Below are 26995 nucleotides of genomic sequence, written 5' to 3'. Positions count from 1 at the left end.
GACTTAGTATGTGATGCTATGTGAATGTAAAATAATTATTTATGTGGGTGCAACAATTCAAATGTTCAGACAGAGGTTATAAAATACTCCAGATGGAGATGTGCAAAGGCTGCAGAGGGGAAACCGATCTTCCCACCAGGGCCACAAGTCTGCCTTTTTGATTAGGCCCCATTTGTTTCTAAACTACACCGTTGATTAAAACAGCTTGACTGGGAACTATTTCTGACATTTGAGGGAATCCTTGTGAGATTTATTGAATGGAGGCTAGGGCTCTGAGACCAATAGCACACTTATATTTTGTTGCTGTGGTCTCAAACCTTCCCAAATTACCCCCTCACAATTCTTTTACCACCCAGATAATGAATCATTACAGTTGCAAAGCTCCACGCAGTGGTTTAACAACTTTTGATTCCAGTAAAGCCCAGCCTGCAAGCCCTGCCAATAAACAAACATGCTGTAATTAGGCTACTTAAAACCTAAAAGTTGGACCTCTCGTTGCACCCTCATGGTGGTCTTGATTTCTAATCAGAGGTAGCACACAGACTGTGTCAAATGACTGACTGAAAAAAAGTGTTGTTACTTCTCTTGCATGTTCATAGATTCTGTATTTTTCTACTCAGGGAGAAATATGTGTTTTTAACCATTTTTAGCCATGATAGTGAGATACTAACTTTGGTTCAAACAGAAATAGTATGTCAACAACTACTGGATTGATATGAAAAGTTGTACAGACCCTCATCATTGAGACAATGTATCCCAATAACTCTCATGATATAAATGTATGTTTGTGATGGCTGATCACACAGCAGATCCTTTGATCTGAGCAGTCTAACAGCGGTGAGAGAACCAGACAAACACTGAGTTTTTCATCACAGCGCCAATATGTCTGTACTAACAAACAGTCAAATGCTCAGCAGGGCAAAGTTAGACTTTGGATGGAATTATTTATAAATACGAGCTTGCATTTCCCAGTGTCTCTCCTTTCATCCAGCCACGTGGATTCAGTGATTTGGTGGCCTGGGACCCCAGACAAACTGCCATGCTTTATTTTCATCCATTCTCTCATTGGGAATGTTGGCAGGCTGTTGGCAGCTGCAGAACAAGTACTCAAAACTTTCTTCTTAAGTAAAAATATTAATAAAACATGGCAAAAGTTACAGTCAGAGTCCTGCTGTCAGAACACGTAGTCTAATTATCAGTAAAATGTACTTAAATATACTTAAAGTTTGCTCCAGATGGAACTTTTAATTCTTATGAAATGCTGGATAGTTTAATTAATGATATTACATAATATTTTATCTGTTATATTTATTTGTGAGCTTGTTGTTGTGCTGTTCTGATCTTTACCTCATTGTTACTTACCCTGAGGATTCAGCACCCAGTCTAAAAAAGTTTAATCCTGAGTGAGCGTGTTGTGTCTGACTTTGTTATATTTTATGAATAAAAATCTGAATCTGAACCATAATTAGTAAAATTTATCTCTCAAGTAAATGTGGTGGTGCAATGTTTTTCTCTAGAGTAGGCTAGTAGGCTATACAGTTGCTTTTTTTGTTTTGTTTTGTTTTTAAAAGAGCTTTGGGGTCCAACCAATTGTTATGTTGTTCTCTGCACCCTCAATAATATTAATCTAGACTAGTGCAGGTGCTGTAGAAATGCAGGATGTTTGTTTTAAATCATATTTTTCTTTTTTTGTGGGGGTTTCCCCAGTTTTTGTTTCTGGAATCTGGTCACACTTCTGTAGGCTTGTTAACAAGTTAATTTAACTTTTTAAAATTAGCAGTATAAAATTAGTATTGCCATGAAGATTTGCACATATTAGTAATTTGTCAATAAATAATTGCCAAAGTTAAATACATAAAAAATGTGTTTTTAAAATGGAAGAGAGGTATAGCATTGTGCAAAAATATTGACAATAAATGTGCAAACATTCACAATAAGAAGTATAAAGTACAATAATATACAATATAAAATGAACTGTGGTTTTGTATTTATTTTTTTTTTTTTCAGGATTTAGAGCAGCAGACTTTTTCCTTCAACTCAAAGAAATCCTCAAATTGTGTTTACATCCTAACAGAAAAAAATAAACCCGAGCCAGCCTTAATGCAATATCCTGAGCAGCAGCTCGTGCACACAAGGGGGGCCTGACTCCTGGAGAAATTTGATCCTGTTTGGGCCCTTTAAAGGAATATGGGATGAGTCTGTTGAATGGAGCTCAGAGTGAAGTCCCACTGAAGTCTCTGCGCTGCACAGAGACGCGAAGGACGAGCAGCAGTGGGACCGGGAGTCCACACAAGACATGAAACACTGAAAAAAAGAAATGAATGAGGAATGAGAGAAAGTCGACGGAGTGAAGAAAAAGAAGAAGTTATGAGCCGAAGTGCGACGAGTTACCGGGGAAGGTGTCCGTGAGCGGAGGAAGCCGACTGAAGGGGGAGAGACAACAAAGTCACAAGGTAAAGTAGCTTTGGAGGACTCCGCTGTAGAAACGATTTATCTGTTTGCTTCTTCCATATCGAGCACTGGTTTTAATGCTGTAACCAGAGGATAAATTTAACCAGGACGCGGGAGGTTTTGTGGGGCAAAAGCCGCAGCTGCAGCTGATTATTTTGGGAGATTTCTAAAGCCTGTTTGAGCTTTTTTTTGCTGACCGACGGTTTTACGGTTGCTACTATTTTACTAATCCTTGCGCGTCTGGCACACCTGTTCCTTGTGGCCTTTTTTTGGACAAAATCTTGGCCACTACTTGCCCTTGGGGTAGCTCCAAAAACATATTCATGCTATATTAAGTCTATATGTGAATGCAGAAAACTTTAGAGGAAACTGTGCACCCTTTACCTCTGCTCATCCTTATGTGCATCTGGAGAAATCACACTGCTCCATACATCCATCTGACCCCTCCAGCAGCAGCAGCAGCCGCCAAATCTGTTACTGACCACCTTTCCCAAACTAATACCTGAACTCAAGACATATATTCTATCTCCCGATGCATGGTTTAAGGGCTGGCTCTTTCTACATCTTAGTCATACACATCTTGCTTTGCTTTGGGGCCACTTTCACTAAATAACAGGAGACCAGGGGCCAGTCACAGCAGCCCCATACGTGTTTCAGGATGTTTCTCGGCTCTTAGGATGTTTCTTGGACTTTGGGACATTTAGAATTTAAGGACATTTCTTGAATGTTAGGACGTTTCTAGGATTTTAGAACGCTTCTTGGATTTTAGGGCGTTTCTAGGATTCTAGGACATTTCTAGAATTTAAGGATGGTTTTTAGGATTTTAGGACATATCTAGAATTTTAGGATGTTTCTCGATTTTTAGGACATTTCTCAGATTTCAGGACCTTTCTAGAATTTTAAGGCGTTTGCTAAGATTTTAGCATGCTCCCAGGATTTTGGGACGTTTTTGGTATTTTTATAAGTTTTTGGGATTTTGGGACATTTCTCAGATTTTGGAACCTTTCTCAGAGTTTTAGACATTTCCTCGGACTTTAGCACATTTCTAGGATTTTCAAACATTTTTAGGATTTGGGGACATTTCTCGGATTTCGGTACGTGTTAAGGATTTTAGGACATTTCTATAGGATTTTAGGGTGTTTCTAAGATTTCAGAATACTTCTAGGATTTTAGGACATTTCTAGAACTTTAGGATATTAGGGGCTTAGCTGGGACCTCTGTCAGTGGATCCTTCATTGGCACTTTTTTTGATAAACAATTTTTATGTTGTTTTAGTCACTCTTGCACCTTATGTATACTAAAAGCTAATTTTATTGTGAATTAGCAAATTGCCCTATCTGGGGCCAGATTTGCCTGCAGGCCATAAGTTGAGAATCACTGCTATATCTCATGCAAGCAAAGCCTTTCTCCATGCCCTGCAGTGCTGCAGCCTGCAGTGCTGCACGGGAGTTGAGACTGTTAAATGTGTGTGCAGGACAGGAGATCTGCAGAGGTAGATGTTTACACCTCAGAACAGAAGAATGTCAGGGCCTGTATTTAAGGCTGAGACTGATAATGAGTGTGGTCAGTTTGCTGAGGCCTGTCATTAACCTGAGCTGGGAGAGAGCTGCTTGCTGGCAAATGTAGGAGAAGAGGATGTGGAGGAAGGGAGGGAAAGATGAGGGTGGGAAAGGTGCTGCAGGAGGAGAGGGAAGGAGCACAGGACGTTAGAAAGTGAGAGGTGTTGGAGGAGGAGAGATGAGGCAGATAGAGAGAGGAGGAGGAGATAGATAAGGTGATAAATGGCAGAGGAATGAATACGAGGTGTATTTGTGATTTAAAAAGTAGGCTGAAGACATGCATTGGCCTCTGCAGTGCTATAAATGTCTAATATGAGTAATTGCTCTGTTAAAATGGCCTTTTAAATCAGAATAATTTCAAGATAACAATAAAAAGTAGGGCAAACATGAGTTTTAAAGGTCCCGTATTATATATGAGTCAGATTTTCATGCCTTTTTCCACTTTAGAGCAGATACAGGCGCTACGTAAATATGTCAAACTATCAAAACCTTCAATCCACAGAGGAATGCACACGCCATATTTAGAAACTGTGACTTTAAATGAGCCATCAGGTCTTCAGTGAATTTGTGATGTCACAACTTTCCTATATAATCCTAGAAACTGCTGCTACAGTGCCAGTATAGTCATTCCTGGTTGAATTGCAAAGATCCTAAAAACGCAGATGTGAAAGACTACAGCAGCACTGACAAATTCCTAATATTCAGTCACCTGACTGGTGGGAGTCCTGGAAAGCAAAATAATGTTCCAACACTTAACCATCAGTGTAAACTCCATTGATCTGCTGCACAAACCTGTCGATTTTCAATTTGTTTCAAGACACAAATGTTTTGATCACCTCTCCAAAGAAGAAAAACAAAGATATGTAAAGCGACAGGTGCTAAAACTGAGCATTTCAGATAGAGGGTGAATACATGTATACTCAGGCAGACGGTGAGTAAATTTTCATGCACAAAATATTCTGTTTTTTGCCCTTATTCCAAAAACGACAATAGCTGCTAAGCTGTTCACATCTGTGAAGAAAATCAGTCTTTCACTTACACTACCGTTTACATGCAGTTATGCATACTCCAGTTAGCGTTCTTTAACATGTCCTTTATCACTTCACAATATGGAGAAGTAGAAGTTTCCCAGCAGTCTTCATTCACCTTCTTCAAAAGGTCAGCGATGTGATATTTGCATGTATCCCAAATCATGTTGATATCCACATCTTTTGTAAAGTTTAAAAGCAGGTGTGTTTCTCCTTCCAACCAGAAATGTGTGATTTTCTTTTGCATGCATCTCTACCTTACAGCTTTGCAAATTGTATTGCTGATTGGTTTGTGTACAACGTATCCATGACAACGTACAGCTCTGACCATAAACAGGCGAGAGTTCAAATATTGCTCCTAAAACCCGAATAATACCAGCATATTCCATGTCTTAATGGGAAATACTACATTTGGAAATGGCCAGATTCGGAGTATTTATATGGAATATGCAGTTTATATGACCGTGTCAAATTCAGAATATAACAATATTCTGAATAATAGTGGAATACTGGTGTGTATGTTACTGTAATAATGTTTTTTTGAAAATTAAAGCACGTAAACTTGTTCTAATAGAGACCCCAAATACAATTATGAACCTAAAAATTAGCATAATATGGGACCTTTAAAGCATATCAACCTCCAAGTTTTAAAGGAAGAGGGTCAAAGGTTAAGAAACATGTAGCTGCATCGGAGACTCCCCCTTCCTTTATATATAGGAATGCATCCCAGCTGTACCAAAATAGTGAGGCACTAATTTAAACAAAAGTGTGAGGCCTACTTGACTGAGCGGGAATCGACAGAGGTCCCCTTTGTTAAACACCCAGGGCCGCCGAGGAGAAGATAAGGCAATATTTAACACACTTGACTCCTGGTGCTCTCAGATAATTCGTCTTTGTCTGCTTTTGTACACACAGAGATCTGCCACGCTGACACGATTCTGCAGTGACTGACCCAGATTTACACGCATGCTCCTGTGCTGTTTGATGGGAGTCTTTTTTTATTTGACAGCGTGGAGATTGGAGGGGAGGGGGGCGGGTCGCTGAAACGTGGGGAAGCCAAGTTGGACCTCGGCAGAGACAACAACAGCGGGGATTTGAAATGTCTGGCGGGGATGATATCACTGAACCACCTAATCACTTACATCACCGCAGCTGCATGCTCAGCAGTGTGTGTGTGTGTGTGTGTGTGTGTGTGTGTGTGTGTGTGTGTGTGTGTGTGTGTGTGTGTGTGTGTCTGTTTCCAATCTATTTCAGTGTGTATCTCCATCTGTGTCTGTCTGAGCTCCGGTAAGCCAGCGCTGAAGAGTTACGACCGGCCGGGGAGTGTGTGTTTGAATATGTAGTGATTAAGGAGGTTGTAGTCAGTGAAAGGGCTGACTTGAGACTTGCACTTGTGCTCCTTGCATCCTCTGAGTAAAGGTGCAGTCAAACAATCCACTTTTGTAGCAGCCCGACAGACAAAAACACTGCACACCGGCCCGTCCAAACAATTTCATAACAGTCTGTGATAGCTTCCACATTTTTAATAAAAACTCTCCTCCCTGGATATCAAATCTCACTCAGTCTGAGGAATAATGCAGTATAACTGTCAGTGCAGTCAATGGAAAGCAGTTGTCGGCGATGGCAGATGTAGAAACGAGCCTGCTGGGACGGTTGCGGTAGCATTTCCATTCAGTCGTCCTCCCCAGTGTTTGCTCTGGACACGGCTACGTGCAAGTTCTCGCAACTGGATGGAAGAAGCTCCAGGGCCTTGGTGTCTGTCTGTAGCCAGGAGAGGAGTCACCGTTCTGGGCTCCAGCATACACCTCACTCTCTGGGTGGCCCGAGTGTTACCAAACATGTAGATCCTGGAAAGCTTGTTTTTGTTGTCTTGGCTGTTTTTTTTCTCCCTCCCACCTGAGTGTTTCCAGTGTTGGCATAATATGTCAGACTTAGGAGATGCTGCAGCAGAGAACAGTATTCATTAGATCCTATATAAGAGTTGACTCGATGGAAAGTTGTCTTCTGCTTTTCTATAAACCATCGCACAATGGAGGGTTATGTTAATGCAACACACACATACACAGCAGCCCTTTTTACACTGTCTATTAAAGGCGGGAGTATTGCATTGTTATGCCACCTTGTCTTTCTGTATATAAGGTGTGATTGTGGTATGGGGAGACAGAGTGGTCTTGCCTTTAAGCCACAACGGGAGGTAGTAACAGCACAGAAACAGCGTCTGTATCAACAGAACATATACGTCACACTAGCAGCTGATGCTGTTGTGTTAAACAAAGCGCCTGTCAATCCTTTTTTGGTTCTGCCATGCTGGCATGTTACCTAAAATCACACACTGGAGTGGGGTGTTTTTTTCTGTTTAAGAATGCAAAGGGGGGATAAAGAAGGGATGCAGAAGTTGGCTGTACGCTGGTTCCCTCGTGAAAAAGCCCAACAGGATGTTTCCATTGGATTTTGGATTTTTGAACCACAGACCTTATTTCAGTTATCTAACCAAAAACTCCTGCAAAAAAACAGAGCAAAAGTTAGCAAAATGCTAACTCATTTCATTTCTCTATAGCACGATAAAAAGGGCATGTGAAAATGACCTCATTTTTGACAGGCTGGTGATGTGCAGTCGACTTAATTCTTGTGCACACTGATGCAGAGAGACATTGTGACCTCTTGTTACCTCTGGTCCTTTCCTCATCCTGCTCAGTAAAAAGTTTACACTTGTCTATTTTGCAGTTGACTTCCTGGCACCAATTGGCATAAACTGAAACAACCCTCTTTATATCCAACAAGCTAAAGGAGTTGTTCCGGGGAGAATTAGCATGGCAGCGCCGAGTGTTTAACCATCAAATGGCTTGTTTGCACCCAGCTGTTTTAGCTCCTGGAGGAACGCCTGGACTCGTCTGTCCTGGCTTGCCCCAACGTGACCCAGCAGGGTTTATTTAAGTGGCCTTATTTCCCCTTTTCCCCACGCCGATGTCCGGCTTTTCTTGACCTTCATCCCCTCCGGTCTGTCCCGGAGAGAGAGTGGGAGACGTCGGTAGCTGAACCTTGACTGGGTACAGCGGTCGGCTGGCGAAACCTCCGCATGCATGACTTCTGTAATTTGTTTGCTAAGCCTGTATTTATGAGCATGCTAATTGTAGGGAGTGCCATGGTGCAGTTATAGTTGCTGGACTTTGAACGTCTGCTGTTCTGCTGACGGTGTCTGGCTGCACTTTGAGTCTGTCTGTGTGAATCCTGCTTAAATTTTTAACTTCAAACTTACTTTCAACTTACTTAAAGGGCAACACCACCTACATATAGAAGTCCAATATGTTATTTCCATTGTCGAGGAAAGTTCAATCAATATTTGTGAACATGAGCAACTCAGTCTCAAAGCCACAAATTAAGAGTCTCAAACTTGTGATGTCATCAAGTATAAAGTCTGTAGACAATGAGTGGGACATTGATTTTGTGGACCCGGAGAATGTTTGGGAGATGTTTTAGTTTGTCTGAAACCATTAGTATGTGAATTTTATATTAGTTCTGGTAAAAATATGCAAACACTGGACAATATGCCTGCATAAATATCACTAAATGCAACATAGTTGAGAACAGACGGCGACGAGGCAGCACTATAACGTCAGTAAGTAATAAATACCTCTCAAAGTGAATAACTGTGGTCATGTGTCTGCTGCCTGGTGTGCAATTTAGGAAACACTATATGAAATTTTGTGGTAGAGATACCGTTACAGATGGATGTCATAATTATTGAGCTTTGTTTTGGGTACAACAGGGTTTGGGTTTTTTGTTAGCCATGTAGCTCCAGGGATGTTGGTTGGTCAATCCACCATTTTTATCAAGGCTGGAATATCTCAAAAGTATTTGGATGGCGTGATATGGTACACATGTACACATTAGACGTTCTAAACATCAGCCTAATAGCATGCTTATGTTAGCAATTAGCTAATTTGAGCATTATCTGGTGACAAAGATGCCTGTGACATCACGTAACACGAGTTTGTCTGCGGTTTGCATTTTTTAACAGTTAATGTAATCATGAGTGGATTATGAGGCAGTGGGCCCCTGGGCACAGATGTATAAAGGGCCCCACAATCTCTCCTACTTAGAAACAAGACACACAGACTTCGTGGTGTTTTTTAGTCTCTTTGTAGTCGTTTGTAATCTTTTCGAGGTTTAGTTTGTGGTACTTTTGGGCCTCTTTTTCGTTGTTTTGTGTCTCTTTTGTCATTTTGTCGTGGATTGGGTGTCTTTGGGGTACTTTTGTGTCTTGTTGAGGTAATTTTATGTTTTTTTTAACCTCTCTGTGGTTATTTCTGTCTGCAGTCATTTTGTGTCTCTTTGTGATGGTTTTGTGTCTCCTTGTGGTCGTTTTGACCCTTCTTGTAGTTATTTTACATCTCTTTGCAGATTGTTTGCATATCTTTGTGGTCATTTTGAGTCTCTTCATGGTTTGTTTGTGTTCATTTGAGTGACAGGCCTTTGGGGGACCACTGAAACTTTAGGCCTCTGGACCTTTGCCCGTGTAATGCAATGTACGATTTTCGTGCAGAGGTGGTAAAAACCCCCAAACTCTAGCAGTGCATCACCGGTAGAGCTGAGCTTTGCACAGGCTACCAACGAGCCAGGCCGTCCAAATTTCTCCTCAGTCATTAGTTTAAAGTCCACACATTAGATAAATGATCAAAAATCCAATTTTATTTCACAAAATGTAAACAACACATTGGCTTAGAATGCAAACAAAACATATGGCAAGAAAACAACATAAACAGCACTTCAAAATAAAAGCTCTGCTCTTGAAATTCACTGTGCTTCAAAATAAAGTGTTTTTTTTACAAACTTGACACACTTTTGGACCACGACCCACCAGTAGTGAACCAATGATCTCAAACATTGTTCACAATTCATTGGTTATGGAGCAGTTCCAGACTTATTACTTGATGACATAAAACATTTTAATTTAAGCACTCTAGTGTTTGGATTAAGGGGAGAGATTCGGTCATGTTTTCTAATATTTTGGGACTGTCTTAGACAATAGGAATAACGTATGAATTTTGAAAATGGCTGTAGTTCTGCTGTAACTTTGGTTTCATTTTGGTCAATGAAATGCAAAATCTCACATACACTGGGTTCGTGTGAGTTTAAAACCTCAGAGCTGATTATTATCTCAAAATAATCAGACTTTTATTGAGTTCTCACAGTTGGGCCTTAACCTTTGTGAATGAGAGTCCGTCCAGAGAAAAATAGCCACTAGTCAATCCTCCTCAGGTAAAAATAACCTCAGTGTCCCGGTTTCCCACATTCAGCCCTCGGCCCATTCATTCTCACACATTCTTTCCTCCTTTCTTTGCCGAGGCGAGCTGACGGCCCCCCTCTCTCGCTGTGATGGGACTGTCATGCAGAAAGACACCATTGTGCTGCGCAGGATCCCGTTTCACTCTTGCCTTGTAATTAAGAAGGGATTGCACGGCGAGGGAGTTGTGGGTGGGGAATGTAGGGGGGTAGAGACCAGGGGATTGGGTTAGTAGGTAATTTGGCTAAAAAGCAGAGCGCTGACCTGCTTTGTAGCTGGCAGGCCTGGGAGCCGGCACGCATGAACCCGACTCCCCCACTGACACAGAGCCTCCCTGCTGAGATTTTGTTCAGTGTGTGTGGGCATGTGGAGAGTCAGTGGACGCAGAGGAAAGAAAGATTCAGGCTGCGATCTCTCTAGAGAGAAATGTTGCAGATCATGTGGATGTATGTATGTTTATTTGTGGTTACATGTCACAGTGCAACACAGAAAGTGAGAGGAAGCACTTCATTAAACTCGTGCCATTGTGGACTTATTGTTTCGTCACTCACATTTCCGCAGTGAATCATGGGAAGTGCGGTCAACGAAGGGCATTTAAAGAGGTTGAATCACTTTTTTTTCTGCTCTTGTGCTGTAAATGAAAACAGAAGCTGGACTCTTTTAGGAGTACGTGTGTATCCTGTGTGGGTTGGTACATTTCATGCCTTAAGAAAAGAAAGATTTTGATCCAAGTTAAACATGATGTGTCACTAAGGATGGGATAGTTTATACAGCACACTCTTGACAGCAAACTCAAATCAGACAAACCATATACAAGTTAAGTTTTCTCTTCTGTCTTTCAGTTCAGTCTGAGTCCAGAGCTCTGAATCCTCGCCATGGCTGACGTGCTAGAGAGCGGCGGCGGGTCAGGAGCCGTCAGAGTGGCCAGCGTGGATTGGCAGAAACGCTGCATCGCTCTGGAGATGCAGCTGCTGAGGTTCCGGCTCCAGGCGGGGAAAATAAGGGAGCTGCTGGCAGAGAAGGTAAGAGAAATAATCAGCCTGCACTGTTACTGGAGCAAGCAGAAGCTCTGCATTGTAGGAGCCAGTGCACCAGCTCCTCATAAGTTCAAATTCAGTTACACTAAATATTTATATCCAGAAGCTGCCAGGCATAACTGTTGTGTAGCAAAGTAAATGAGCTGGCTTAGCTGACAAAAGTAACGCCAGCTTGCTAATATACAGTATGACCCACAAAGGATGAAGAGGAGAGGCCTTTACACACGGGGATGTCATGAATAAACAACATAAAAATGCAAAATACTCGCATGCAAATATTTAATATTAAAATTAGTCATACCTCTGGTAAGCAGTTAGGCAGTTTATATGTCTAGGCCTTTTATTATGAAAGGTAAGAACTGAAGCAGTAGATCTGGTATGTCCTGCTTTTGTCACAGTTACGAAGTGTAGTAAAAATTTGCATTTTGGTTCAGACTAAAGAGCCTACAGTACTTGTTCAGCGGTGCTACTCCACATGTTGTCTTACGAGTTTTGGTGTCCTTTGTCATGTAATTCATGGTGCTGTGATACATAAATGATCAACAGGTCGACCTTTTTTGTGACGTTGTGACGTGATGTCCGTCCCGCACTGTCTGACTCATTGATGCCTTTATTTGTGCGAAAGCTCTGTAAAATTAACCGCTAAATATTTTTATGTACGAAAGTTCTCCTGACAAAAGCAATTGTTTGCAAAGAATATACCAACATCCAAATTAAAGCGCAAGACAAAAAAACACGGTGTTAAAAGGCCTCAAAAGAAGTCACGTGGAATATGGAGAATATATTTGGCCTAAAACTTGATCAGAAAACTGTGTAACGATAATGTAAACCTGCGTTATTTATATATATGTGTGTGTATTTTACAAAAATAACACAATTAAGGTAATCTGATATTTCCTTTCATACTACCAACTGTAAAACATATGTATTTCTCCATGTATACACATGCATCATGCCAACGTTTGAAATGCATCATCAGTTAAGTTAAATTTAACGTTTGTCCTAAAACTGTTATTTTATTGAGGTAATGTTACAGCTTATGCTTATGTTTACAAAGTTGCTTTTTATTGGTAATTTTTTGGGGAAAGCAATCGTAGAGAGAAAGCAATCGTAGAGAGATGACAGGTAATGAAGGAGAAAAATGCAGCAAAGGTCCCCAGCCAGACTCAAGGGGGTTGTTGCAGTTCATAGTCAGTCTTAACCCTTTAATTACTGTTAATAGCTGATGACCAGTTTAAAACTTAAGTAAATTCACGAATAGCTGTAGCAAACAAATCCTGATGAGAGAAGTTTATGACTTCCCTCAAAAACTCTAAAGTCTGAGTACAAAAAGAGCAGATGTCATTTTCCTCAGAAACTACCTCCAACTCCTCCTCAGGGAACACGGCATTCCCGAGACAGATGGGAAATGTAGTTTGTCCAAAGCGTACTGAATCCGGTTTGCTGAACTTCTAACAACCTGAGCTCAGCCGCGAGTCAGAGAAACATAAATTGTGCTCCTGATCTCATCCTTTGCCTCTCTACCAAGATGTGGAGACTCTCGCTGAGTGTCAGAACAAAGTTTGACCTATAAATGTAAAGCTTTGTCTTTGTTACTATGGGAACAAAACAAAATACTGATCAACCTAAAGAGCCAAAAAAGCAGGGCGTGTAAGTGAAAGTGGCAGGTTTATCATAAAACAATAAGTTTTATGGGGCACGAGGTTCAGAAACACTTTTATAAGGACAGAAGGGAAAGAGTTAACTGGAAATCAGATCACATTTGACCTGAGGATTTGACCCTGACTGATTTGGCATAAATCATGTAAAATTAACTGAACATGTGGCTGTTTAAGGTTCCATATTACTGTAGAAATTAGTCATACCCCTCTCGTCTGCAAATTAGGCCATGCCACCAGATATTTTGACCAAACACTGTGCAGATCTCGCTGCCTCATCTTCTTCTTCTTCTTATGGAGTGTTTTGAAGTGTTTTGTTCATGTGGAGACAATTACAGCATGTGAATCAGTAAGAAATACAGGTGCGGATGACTATGTGTTTATGTGTGTGCGTAAAGACAGATGGGATTACTCAGCTTATTTGGTAAACATTCGCTCCACTCATGCTGTATCATCAGAGGTTGGCTACAGTTTCAGCCAAAATGAATATTTAACATTTAACTCATCACTTGTGGAGCCTCCCCTCAAGTCGGGGCGAAATAACCGCCAGCGGCTGGCCAAATGCTTGTTAAATTGTGGCGGTTGTTAAGCTCGACTACCAGACACTTTGGAAAGCAATCAGCTGTCATCAGGAGGTTCAGCTCTGTCCTGAAGATTTGTTAGTAAAAGAGTGGAAGTGTTTGGATTATAGGGAGAAGGAGTAGCAGGAAAACTGTTCTCCTGTCTTGACTTTCCTTCAGTTTTCAGTTGGTTTTCTTTGTAGCTTTACAAGTGGCCGTTCTGTATAGACTCGGATAGCTCGGAGCTGCCTTTGTTTGGAGTGTCGCAGTGGTTCGCTCTCTGTATCATCTCTAATTCTGGAGTGCGAGAGTGATTTATTCAATCGGTCAGCAGGATGTTTACAGTCCAAACATAACCCATGAGTCTGATAAGAGCAGGACGACTCCCTGCTGTGTCTGCTGTCAGATTCTGTCAGACCTCCAGCTCGTCTCACACTCACACACACACACACACACACACACACACACACACACACACACACACACACACACACACTGTGAGAAGGTCATTAATGAAGGGCTCTTCCATCACAATAATCTTAGAGGAGGATCTACACCAGCTAAAGATTTTTTTCACAAGTTGACAAAGTAAAACTTCTTCTCTTAAAGATACATCTTCTGATGATGTATACTTTTTTTTATTGTTAACACTCCTGTGTAACCTCCTAAAACATGAGCATGTTGGCTTGATTTCTTTCAAAAACATGGAAAGAAGGTTATGAGCAACACAGGCATGACCCAGAAATTAGCAAAAATGATTACAAATATACCTTTTTGGGCATATTTCCCTTTTTTTTTTTTTTAATCTAAACACCTACCTACCTTTTTTTGCAGTATGTGGAACACTTCTTGCCAAGTTACTTATTGCCTTTTTCCCTATGTTTTCAAGCCAAGTTACTCACAGTTTGAAGGTCTAAATACTTGTGAAAGCTTCTGAAAGGGTTAAAGACTAACTCCAGTGGTGAAAGACGTTCCTGAAAGCCATACTTGAATAAAAGTACCAGAAAATGACTCTGGTAGAATTTGAAGTCACTTACACAGTCTGTGTCCATAGTAAAAGTCTTAAAGTATCTGATATTTACTGTAGCAGGATTTAGGTTCAACTTTAATTTCATTTCTTCTTAAACCACGTTTAAGAAAAATGACAAATAAATCTACCTTGTGCCTTGTGCCATGTACTTAGGTATTAAAAGTAATTTTCTCATTTTAATCATCTTCTGCATGATGATATGATTGGCAGGTGTAGTTTGGTAGAAAGAAAATAGTTCAGACTTGAAACACAACAAGGTCTGTGGATTATCTTGAGTAACCACATTGCATTGCACATTGCTGTTGAGTTTTACAAATGTATTTTTGGTGCTTTGAGCACCACAAGCCGAGTGACATCTAGTTCCATTATATTGAAGAGAAGGCAGACATCTCTATGGATAATATCTCTAACACTCTGCAACTCATACCAAAAAAAATCTGGACTTATAGATAGCACTACAGGGAAGAGGACAGTAGCCCCGAACTTTTTGAGTAACAATTAAATCTAGCAGCAAGCTTACTCAGCGTTTTTTTATTATTGAAAGTTTGTATTTGTGAGCTGTCTGCAAAGATTTACGTCTCCAGTAGGACAAAATGGGTTTGGGGCTTATATGCCACAGACGTTTATTATAGAAGTTTATCAGAAGGATGGAGACAGACAGAGTGTGGAAGTCAGCATGTGCTTGGAGGTGGATTGATTCACGTTTGTTGGTTCTGCTCTTTTCAAGGGATTTTTCTGACAATAAGAAAAATATAGAATCATTTCAGCCATTAGCTGAAGCTCGCTTTGCCTTTTAAAGAAGTGGTAACCTCAGTCCCACACTTGTCTAATGCACTGTTTGTACATGTTAGCCCTGATGCCAAGAATAAAAGGGAGTTCAAGCTCTCTGAAAATGGACTAATTACTGCCCTGTTAATACGCAGCACGCACAGTATGTATTGTTAATGTTCTTTTGGGCATGTTGCCAAAATAAAAGGCTAATGAATCTCACTTTTTCTTTGACTCCTCTCATAAACATACACACACATGTGCACACACTGAGGGGGGTTTAAGTGGAGGCCCGTGCTGCTGAGTGTGTTTTTCTGATTTTTTTTTTTTTTCAGGGGAGGGAGGGTGCTGAGTGACTACCATGCCGTCATGTTATTACTGTTTGGAAAGTCTGCTTCACGCTCTTCATCTCCTCTTTTGCCAAGTTAGGAGTGTTTTACGCATTGACCCACTTTGGTATGGAAAAACATGAAAAAAAAAAAAGTTGACGTGGTTGCCTGTGACATGGCATTTATCCCCAGAGTGAGGGAGGAGAGAGTGAGAGAGGAGGAGATGCCCCATTTGCCTTGTGAGGAGTTTAACTGGAGGAGTTCTCTGTTTGAGTTTTTATAGTGGATTAGGAAAAGTGCAATGGACAGCTGTCAGCTGGTGGATCATGAAAACAGAATCTTCTCCATACAGAAGGAACTGGAAGAGATTTGGAGAAAATAAAGTATGTTCTCCGGTGCAGAAATGACACAACTTGATGATTAAGAATAAATACTTTGGCCCAAATAAAGCAAAACATTACAATCACAATACTAAAGATTTTTTGCTACATAACAAAACCAGAATCCAAGAAAAAATGGATTAACTAAGAGAAGAAGCGCTGAGGAAATATAAGCATGTCGAATGTCTTTAGGCTGTAACACAATATAGAAATACCTTATTTAGAGGGAATTTTAAATAGGGTGGTATTTCCACTTTAAGGTTTCCCTTCATTACTTGGATAATCTAATTCTGGCCAAATTAAATTAATCTCCTCCATACGCTACACGTGGCTCGAGGAGCAAAACACAGTTGTTTGACTCAGACTCGGTGGTATCAGTCAGAGAGGACGACTGCAGAGAGGTCACCGGGTTCACATGTGCGTGTAAACATTTATTTTCATGAGAGGGTTTGTTTGGATCAGCAGCTTTTCTGATAGTTCAACTGCTACAGTCTGTTTTTCATGGTAAGGTTGGTTATCTTATTTGTAGCACATGTTGAACCCCTGAGGGATCACAGGTTAAGAGCAGCCTTTTTTTGGCGTTTTATGTTTTTAGGTTGTGTTAAACCCGTCTTTGTTTGAGCACTTTATCAGCTCTCTCACTAAATAAAATGCCCTCTTATTTGTCTCCATATCTATTTAATGATTAAAGTGGATTCAAAACGAAACTTCGGGATTTTCCAACCTGGATTTTCCACGCAGATGGTCGGCCATTGGTCAATGTTTGGCCATCACTGAGCATCTGTTGCTCTTGTTTTTGCAGTGTGTCCCACACTGTTGGCACTTTTTTTCTGGCTGATTCAGCATGTAAAATTGTGTCAGAGACGCCGGAGCCCGTCTGTGAATGAAATCACTCTGATTTGCGGTTCAGCTCAGCACGAGAAGAGAAACGAAAGTAAGAAAAGAAAACAAATGACTAAACTCAAGAGGGCGTGAGATAGAAACTAACTTTTTATATTGGGTAAAATTACATTTTTTATCCATTGAGGTCTTTAGTAGATACAATTTGTAATTGTTGGCCTTCTTGTTCGCTGGTGCACAGTAAATATCATTTGTTCCTTCAACATCAGGTTGTACTGCTAATGTGCTCATGAGCTAACTAGCGTCTTGAATCCATCCTGTCGGTCTTCCAGGTTCCCTTTTTGAATGCCTAATACATAAATACTACCGCCCCCTGCTGGTATGGAGAGTTATTCATGCAGACGCAAAATGAACATGCTAGCTGGCAATGGTCTCTGCAGGGTGGTCAAGTGAAACTTATTGACCGAGACGCAGACGACATGAAGCAAAGCAACACTTGGCCTTTGTGGCTGCTAGTTCTTCTTTGTTGGTTTGGCGTGTCTGGGCCTTCAGTGACTCAGGGGAGCAACAATTTCTGAAATCAGCCGATTTATGAGCGAGAGTACTGCCATGTTTACTGCACTGAAACCACCGTCAACGTTCATTCATTGTCTGTAACCGCTTGTCCTTGTCGCTGTACGTCCACTTAAAGTTCTTGCGACTAACAGGCTCAGATTGTTATTTTAAGTGTCTGATAACACCATGCAAAGGATCTTACAGATAAATGACATGTTTTTCTGCCTTTCACTTCATCCACTCTGTTTTTTTATTGCATCCAGCCAAGTTTTGCTCAATGAAAAGTCTTGTTGTGAAGTCTCGTAAATTGAGTTGCTGTGTGTTGGACTACAGTATCTAAGACCTGATGTCCCACATAGTATTCACACTGTGATGCCTTTATTTCACTCTTTCTCCACTGGTGCCTTATTACTCTTTCTCTATCAGTCCTCTCTCCCTCCCTTCTTTTGTACAGGTTTTATTTTAACATGTAATGATAAAGCTGGAGTCATAACTAACCATCAGCTGTGAGTTAATGATTAAAGCTGAGAGGCAGGTGGAGCACTCAGTGAACAGATATTTCACAGTTGAACCATCCTCTAATGTTTAAATTAATGTCCTTTGTGACCAGTGTTGTTATTGTCAGATTTTCACATCCTGATCACATGAACTGTGTAACAAAATTGAGGGTAAAGTGAGGAAAATGCAGTTGGGATCAGATCTCAAATCTTTGTCAGTAACAGTAAACAGTTATTAGCTGTGACAGATCTGTTAGCTGTGTGAGAAGCAGATGATCTGGTGTCTGTAGACCCCTCTCATCTTATCTCGACCCCGCTGGATACTATCAGTCCCTCTGGAATCCATACTGAGACAGAGATGGCCAACACTCTCAAGATTATTCTGCAAAACTTCATATAAAAAAAAGGAAAATTTTCAATAGTATTTTCAGCTAAGATACATGTAGTAAAGGATGAGGCTGGAGATATTCTGTATGTTTTGTTATTGTTATGAAATCCCATAAAAAGAGCAAAAACCACTGACTTTTTGTCTGACTATTGTTAAGGATGTCTGTGACTCTTAACACCGTGTTGGATTTGGAACTATGTAAATTATTCACGGCAGTCGAAGGACATGTATGTGGGGTTGACATCAGCTGAACTGCATTGCTGATGCTCATGGTAATTTAGTAACTTTAATTTGTAGAGCAGCTCTTAAAACAGAGTTTACAAAGTACTTTGGCAAGCAGTAATGCTGAACGAGGGAAAGAGAGAAATTAAGGTCAAATTAAACAAAAGATCAGATGAAAAAACGTATCAGAAAAAAGACCAATGATTATGAAAAAGAGAGATGAAAAAATAAATTGATATGATTAATAAAAAGGCAATAAACACAACATAATAATTTTAAGGAGGACGAATCAAGACATTTACAAGATAAAAAAATTTGACTTTAGACGTAGTGCAGGAACATGTTCAGATCACCCTATTGTTTTAAGTCTTTTCATAGTTGACAGTAGGAAACATACAAAATATCCTGAGACTTATCCTTAAATTCCAGAGATACAAAATGCAACTCAGACTGCTAACACAACGCGTAACGAAACATGACTCCCACCTCATCCATTTTCAGCCTCCTCAGCAGCAGGAGCTACTGTGTTGCACTGCGGCCTGACAGATGCTAGATTGCAGGCATATTTGTCTCACGCCTGCTCAGCGCCTCAGGCTTCAACAGTTGGACTCTGCAGTAACTAAAGAGACAGAGAGATAAACTGACAGCAGTAGCTTACACAGTCTGTGTCCATATCTGATCACCTCAAGGCTGCAGAGGCCACTTTGTTACCGTCAGGTCACTCATGTGATCGCTCGGACACAGATGATGTGTATCAGTGATTCTCAACCCGGGGTACTGCTGCAGTTACCAGGGAGGACATGGAAATATTTTGAAGTAGCTTAACTCATTTGAAAGCATAGAAAATCCGATTTGTTAATAAACTATACATACTATGCGCCTGTTGTGCCAACTGTAACCTGAACAAAACTTTATAATACTGAGAGTTCTTTAAAATAATTTTTCTTTAAAAAAGCGAGCAGAGAAGTCTAAACTGGTACTTGAAAGTAATGGATAAAAACAGTTTGCTTAAAGTAATGGATAAATAGTTAAAATAATAGGGGTAGAATGTACTGGATGAACTGTGACATATAGCTCGAAAGTGATGTTTTAAAGTTTAAGTCATAAGCTGGGAGTAATGGATGAAAAATTGTCTGCGAGCGGTAAAGGAATAACCCCCCCCACACACACACCCACACACACACACACACATACACACACACAGACTTCTGAAATTAGCACCAAGTCCCTTTGTTTGTTGGCTATAAAACTACTATGTGTGGGGGAGGCTAACACAAGGCTAAAAACATGATGCCAGTGATGTTTTTCAAAACAACTTGGCATGTCGGGGCTTCAGGACACTTGGATTACTTTAGAACTATCCCTCTACGATAGCTTGAAGCATCTGATTATCTTATGAAATAGCTAAAAGTAACTTATAAATGATGGGAACTTCTGTCATTAGAAGATCAAATACAAAACAGAACAAAGATATTGTAAGAATGTATAACATTGTAATGATTGCACAGAAAAATAATTGTTTTCTGTCTTAAAATGAATCAAATGGAACCTCTGATATATAAGTAATGGTCTCCTCTTTCTCCCAACAAAAAAATGCCCAAAAGGAATTCAATGAACTCCAGTTGTGATGCTAAAGCTCTTTTCTGCATAAACAGTTTGTGGTTTCCCAGTCCAGGTCCAACCTCCTCCTCTTCCTGACCTCTAACTGGATGTGGCAGTTTTTTAGGCCGTCTGATGGCGTCCTCTGATGACGACCTCTCACATCTGTTCCACATTGTGTGTTCTTACTTTCTTTATTCGTCTTAAGTGCTCGCCTCTTCTATTTATTGTTTTTTGAACAGAGGACAAAGTGCTGTTTGCTCTTTGGCTCAGGCTCGGTAAAGCCTTTGACTCATGACGAAGGCTTTTGACCTTGAGGTGAGGAGTCATCCAACCACTAACCGTCAACATGCGCTCTGGCTTTCGCAAGCGTTAATCTGGCTGCGAGGAAGCGGTCAGACGTTGTGCGAGTGGTGGATTCTGGGAATCAGGAGGCCTTTTATGGAGGTGACGAGAGGGGAGAAAAAAAGACAGAAAAGAAACAAAGGGAAGGGAAACAAAGATGACGGGAGGAATTCAGATGCATCTCTCAAGCAGAGTGAATCCATTAGCGTGTTTGTTCTCCTTCACCTGGGTCACTGAGCGCAGCAGAGAGGGAGTCCTGTGTTGAACTTGTGTTGCAGAGATAAAGAGGGTGCTTGCAGATGTGTGCAGGATGGACCATGTTTGCCTTTGAAAGCATGAGCATGCATGCTTGCACAAAAGGTGACGCAAGCTTGTGCACACACATAGTAGCATTCTTCTTCACACTGTTTGAGCAGCGGTAGAAAGATGTTGAGTCTCCTCTGAGGGCCTCTCAGCTGCTGGAGCCCTTCTGAATAAAGTACCACTCCTCAATAAACAGGCCATTTTTTGATTTTTTTTTTTTTTTTTTTTTTACAGATTATTCTTTTTGTGCTGCTTTCTCAACTGATTTTGTATTACAGAGATTTTCTTTATTAGACATGTTCCTAACACAGTTGATATGTGAAAGCTCATTAATCTTGTAAATGTCTCCGTATGGTATCAGTGATCAGGAAGGATTTAGTATCATGCATGTGTTGGTGTGTGTGTGCTAGATTTCAGGCTTGGTGGTCTTTCTGTCTAATCAGGTCTTTTATGGCAGGTTATGGGATGTGTCCTGCCAGGACCGGTTGTTCTGGGTTGTAGATGTAACTCTTGAAGACTGGCTGATTTTTATATGATGATTTCAAACCATCATTAGCACTGTTTCCTCACAGCAAAAAAGTCCCAGGTTTGGGTTGGGGTGAGGTTTTGGATCTTGGGGGGCCCCTCTGTGTGGTGTTTGCTTGTTCTCCGCGTGTCAGCGTGGGTTTTCTCAAGGTTCCCCGGTTTCTCCCACAGTCCAAAGACATGCAGTTTAGGTTGATTTGTGACTGTAGGTGTGAATGTGAGCGTGAACTGTTGTCTGTCTCTCAGTTTCAGCCCTACGATAATCTGGCGATCTGTCCAGGTTGTATTCCAGCTCTCGCCCAATAACAGCTGGCAATTACGGCCAATGAATGAATGAATGAATGAATGAATGAATGAATAAATGAATGTAACTTTTTCGTCTCTATTTTTAGATGCAGGAGCTGGGAGCAGAGGGTGACAGAGGCTGACCAGCGGGCTGAGAGTGCCGAGAAACAGGTACTTCTTATCCTTAAAGATATTCCACTATATCTGCAAAGAGCAGTCCGACCTGGCCAAAAAAAGACGAGCTGTCATATATTCACACAGGTTTTAAACAAACTCCAAAGTTAGCTAAACTTAATGTACTTGGAGAAAAAATATGAAGACCTACTGTCAAATTACCGTAAACTGTATTTTTAAAGATTATCTACCTGGTTTAACTTTGAAAGCACTTGCAGCAAAGGTTGTTGGGAGGCTTGCACTTCTATTATATGTATATATATATATATATATATATATATATATATATATATATATATATATATATATATATTTGGTGACACAGCTCCTGTTCCTTTTTGAGTTTAAATGCATCTTCTGGAAGTCGCTTTTAAGTTTTGTAAGCTTTGTAAGTCGTGCCTCACACAGGATTATTTCTTTTGCTTTTACCATCAAAAAGTGGTTAAATAATTGTCGTTTTACAACCTTTGATCTTACTGCTTGTGTTCTTTGCCACGTTTGAATTTGTCATCACAGCTTCGTCAAGATTAGATTACAGATTACTTTTTATGTTGTTATCATAACTAAAAGAGACATTGGCCAAAACTGTAGAAGTAAGACCCAGTGTTATTAACTGCATCTCATAGTCTTTCTCAGCGATTAGAATTTTCTCCTTTTTGTATTTGAACAAAAACTTCATCTGCCTAAAAAAGGCTCTAATTTGTGGTTGAAAACTCTGGAAAATATGTTAAGACAGCACAACACTTACAAGCCCTGACAGAAGTGAGAAGAAATCCTAAAATTGGGACCCATAAATTCACACAGTCGGTTGGATTTTGTTTTGTTGTTGAACTCCAAACTTTTAAAAGGGTCAACCTTTGATAGGAAACCTCTCTCAGTACGTCACACATACTCTGTCTCTCTCGCTGTTGTGTTTAATCTCCCATTTGCTGTCATTACTGGCTGTTCCAGGTGTTTTTCTGTAGGTAGTAATTTAATGGTGCCCTTTCTTTAAAAACAAGAAATACCTGAGGGCTTAGGAAGCGTTTCCTCGTCAGAGATGGTTAAAAAAAAGTATCTGTAGTGTTTTTCTTTTGGCTTTGTCTGGTGCCCATCAAAACTAGATGACTCACGCTAATTTGATCTCTCTCTTGGCCGTGCTTGTGAATTTACTCGTCTAATTATTTCCTTTTTCAGATCCATGTCATGGAAGAAAAGCTGAAGTCTGCAAACATACAAACCAGCGAATCAGAGAGCTCATTGTACAGGAAGTACCAAGACCTGACCAATCAGGTTCAGGAAAAAGATACTGTGATAAAGAGATTAGAGGTGCAGCTGGAAAAACAGGTATGGACGGAGCCATCAGATAAAGAGCAGAAATGTCCATTTATGTTCATAAAATGCCAGTTAAAATAATCTACAAACGCTGTTTTTGTGTCTGACTGCAGATTTTAGTCAGAGCCCAGGAGGCAAAGATTATTGAGGAGAAGGCTGCCAAGATTAAAGACTGGGTCACCCTAAAGCTCAGAGAGGTAAGATCACGCATGTAGAGAGACGCTTCAGTCGAGTCAGTCGACGTCATCTGTAGCAACGAGAGATGCCTCTGAGTAAAGGTGTATTATCTCAATACTTAGACACAAAAAGCACAGGAAAATAGGGTCCTTGTTTAAAATACTGAGGTTTCCTTTAATGTTAGCAGTTTCAAAGGCGTAGCTCTTGATTTCACTACAACAGTTGTGTAGTATATGGCTGCTGAAAGTTATTATTTAATATATTCTGTATATGTGATTTGTTGCAGATGGAGCAGGAGAACCAGCAGCTGAAAATGGCCAACCTGAAGCAGACTGAACAGATAATGTTGCTGCAGGACAAACTACAAGGTGATTATTCTGTTTTGGACAACTGCACCATAAACTGTGCTGCTCAATAAAGAGCGAGAGCAGTGAAAATTAGAAAAAAATACATCTTGAACTGCCTTCACTTTATGTCACTACTGGCTGATTATTTTATCCTCCAAAAAATGATTGCAACAGTACACAATACCTTAAAAAAGGAAGTATTGTACTCTTTCTTTGGATGATTGTCACACAGAGCTGCATCTAAAAATAATGTGTTTTCTCAGCTTACTCGTCCATTTAATCTAGTTTAAGACAATAAACTGTTACAGTCTATAGCTCAAATATATTAAATGAATCACATTAATTAAAAAGCTGTTTTCACAGAGTTTAAATGTATATAATTTGTAATTGTAAAACAGAAAAGTGAAGTCATTACTGACCAAATGAATGTGCTTTGTCTCTGTAAGACAGTTTAGCGGAAGACGGATCTCTTAAGAGAGAATTTTTATGAAGGTCAGCATCAGATTAGATGTCATAAAGTAATGTTAATGCTTTAGTTTGAATTACGTAATCTAAAATGTATGCAAACTATATTTGGGTATTTCACTCCTTAATATTTCTTTCTTATAATATTGTAAATATCGTCAGTTTTTTTTTAGCATTAGTAAAAGTTCGTGTAGATAAGTGGAGAACTGATGTGTCTGTTAGAAGATATTCCCAGAGCTCCAGTAGGAAAGAGATTAAGTTTCTGGTGTTCGTTTTCTTCTCCAGCTCTCTTGGAGAAACCTGCGTTCTCTGGATCTCCTGCCACCTCCCCTGTAATGGATACCCACCTGGTGCCCAGCAGTCCGCTGTTTCCTCCCAGCTGCCCCGGCACACCACCTGCCCAAGATGACAGCTGGAGACAAGCAGGTCCCCGAGGGGCCACGGCTAATATCAAGACCTCGTTGACAGGTGTGCTGCTCTTAATTTATGTTATGTTGGTAAGGGAAGCAGGAAGCCTTTGAAGCAATGAGCCTGTTCTTTAATTCATGTCTGGCTGATCACATGATCACATGAACAGAACCGGCAGTGGTGGACAGACTGGTGGTCTCACCAAAATCCAGTCTGCAAAAGTTATCTCCAAATGATGCGATGCATCGTGTGTTTATTATTATATGGATGTATAGTAATTGATTACATTTTAATTTGTTTACAGTGACTAATTGCTTCTGCCTTAATTGTATTTTGGCCACATTAGTCAATATTTTATTGATGCGTCTCCTCAGATGTGAAAAGGAATCCTGATCAGTCCAGTAAAGGGATTTGTCTCGGAGACCTTGCAGCCCATGATGCTCGGAGCAGGGAGGGTCCCAGCAGCCCTGTTTCCATCAGCGGACCAGAGCTCCCAGTGGGCCCAGAGGGTCAGGCGGGGGGCTCCGACAGAGACAACTCCTCTGATGAACTCAACAGCAAGTTCCGCTCTCAGTGCCTTCACTCTTCCTCCTCATCATCATCTTCGTCCTCAGCCTACGAGATGGCCCATGGACCGAGCTCCCCAGAGTCGCCCCTCAGAATAACCCCCAAAAGCCCGCTCCTGTCGCGCTCCCCCTCCACCAACAACCCCTTCCCGAATCCCCCAGTTCACCAGTCGGGCACCAGCATGACGCTCCCCAAAGTCCGGACTCCGCTCACCCCCAGAGACAGCATCCAGCTGGTGAAGAAGCACTACAGCCAGCCGCAGCCCAGCCTGGACCGACTCCACCACCTCAACGTTAACATCGACATCATGACCCCATCCTCCACCTCCTCCACCCTCAAGAGCACAGGCACCGCCACCTCGCACTTCTCGCAGGTTGTGGAAGAAACGGACATTGACGACGGGCTTCCTGACAGTATGGACGGGGTGGTGGAGGGGTCTGGATCAGAGGAGCTGTTCCGGGACGGAGTCTCCTTTGTGGGACTTCCAGAAGAGCTGGAGCAGCTGGATCCACCGCCAACGCCTCCTTTGCACCGCTTCCCATCATGGGTATGAGAGATCAGTATTATCTACACCCCCCCCTTCCTTTATTATTATTTAAAACAGTTAAAATTAGAGGACTGGTATGTCGGTTGGACGATTTTATCTGCTGACATATTGGTATCATCTTATGTGTTGTCCAATATCAAAAGTAAATATTTAGCAGAGCATTATGCAGAAAAACATACTGAATATCTTATATTTATAAATTATAGATTTATTGCAAAACTGTAAAATATCTCGCCTCCATTACATCCCTTGTCACATGGAAATGATAACCATATCAAAGGGATAGTTCATTCATTCATTCTTTCGCCATAAATGCTTATCCTCTTTAGGGCCACGGGGGGGCTATATATCCCAGCTGACATTGGGCGAGAGGCGGGTTGCACTTTATTAGGAGAAAACTCTAATACTATTGCAAGGCCGACATACAGAGACAGACAACCATTCACGCCACATTCACACCTGTGGCTGCCTTCTATAAAAGCTTCTATAAAATGACAAATTTGTGTGTGTGAGTGTTGTACTATGTGAAGGTATTTATAATGCAGTCAGGATCAGGACTGCACACTTATAACATTGTTTATTGCCACACGGATGTTTTGGGCCAGACGCCAATCTTGAGCGTGCTCATTTGGCAGTATCACAAAGAAAGCCTTCAGGTGGGGTTACTTACAAGTCCACTCATGAAAACACCAACAGTGCGTCCAACATATTTAAGAGACAGACAGTAATATGTATTTAAATCATAAAGAAATAAACATTATATAAATATTTTTAGTGAAAGTTGAAGTGAAGTGAAGGGGAATATTCCTGACTTTGCTGATGTCTGCAGGAGAGTCGGATCTACGCTGTGGCCAAGTCAGGAATGAGAGTATCAGAGGCCAGTCCTGGAGCCAGAGGCCCTGGACGAGGTGAGTCCCCCCAAACTAGAAACCAGAATCAGAAGTCCGCTGTTTTTCTTTTGTGAAACAGGGAAAAGATTCGGTTTTTAAATGAAGATTTTGTGAAACTTTTTATTGCCGGACTTTTCTGAGAAGTTCTTTTTTAAAAATCATTTTTATTTTAAATGACGGTTGTCTTTGACAATTTAGCAGTAGATCTCAAATGTGTAAGCGTGTGTGTGTGTGCGTGTGTGTGTGTGTGTGTGTGTGTGTGTGTGTGTGTGTGTGTGTGTGTCCTCGTCTGTCTGTGTGAGCCTGGGTGGTGTGTGAGATGAGTCAGTGCTGTGAGGTGACCTGTCGTTCAGCTGATGATGAAGCTGCTGTGGAGGTGTGTGGTTGGTTTGGATCTGTCATTGCGGCCTTTGATGTCACTTCCTCTGGCTCGAGGCTGCACACACCTGCACAGGTGTGGGCT

The 26995-nt window shown here is 41.0% G+C and overlaps 1 protein-coding gene across 1 annotated transcript in view; it reads left to right on the top strand.

Moving 5' to 3' along the window:
* The first annotated feature begins 2212 nt into the window (after nucleotides 1-2212).
* Nucleotides 2213-26995, top strand: part of plekhh1 (pleckstrin homology domain containing, family H (with MyTH4 domain) member 1) — a 46123-nt gene continuing 21340 nt past the window's right edge. Inside the window, 9 exon segments of the mRNA XM_042501450.1 lie at nucleotides 2213-2453; nucleotides 11165-11364; nucleotides 21760-21814; nucleotides 22994-23143; nucleotides 23245-23328; nucleotides 23595-23676; nucleotides 24406-24588; nucleotides 24903-25642; nucleotides 26472-26550. Of these exon segments, the coding sequence (XP_042357384.1) occupies nucleotides 11198-11364; nucleotides 21760-21814; nucleotides 22994-23143; nucleotides 23245-23328; nucleotides 23595-23676; nucleotides 24406-24588; nucleotides 24903-25642; nucleotides 26472-26550 (1540 nt within the window). The 5' untranslated portion in view covers nucleotides 2213-2453; nucleotides 11165-11197.

Source organism: Plectropomus leopardus, chromosome 14 (genome assembly GCF_008729295.1).
Source record: "Plectropomus leopardus isolate mb chromosome 14, YSFRI_Pleo_2.0, whole genome shotgun sequence".
Taxonomy (NCBI): Eukaryota; Metazoa; Chordata; class Actinopteri; order Perciformes; family Serranidae; genus Plectropomus; species Plectropomus leopardus.
This window is presented reverse-complemented; position numbering and strand designations above follow the sequence as displayed.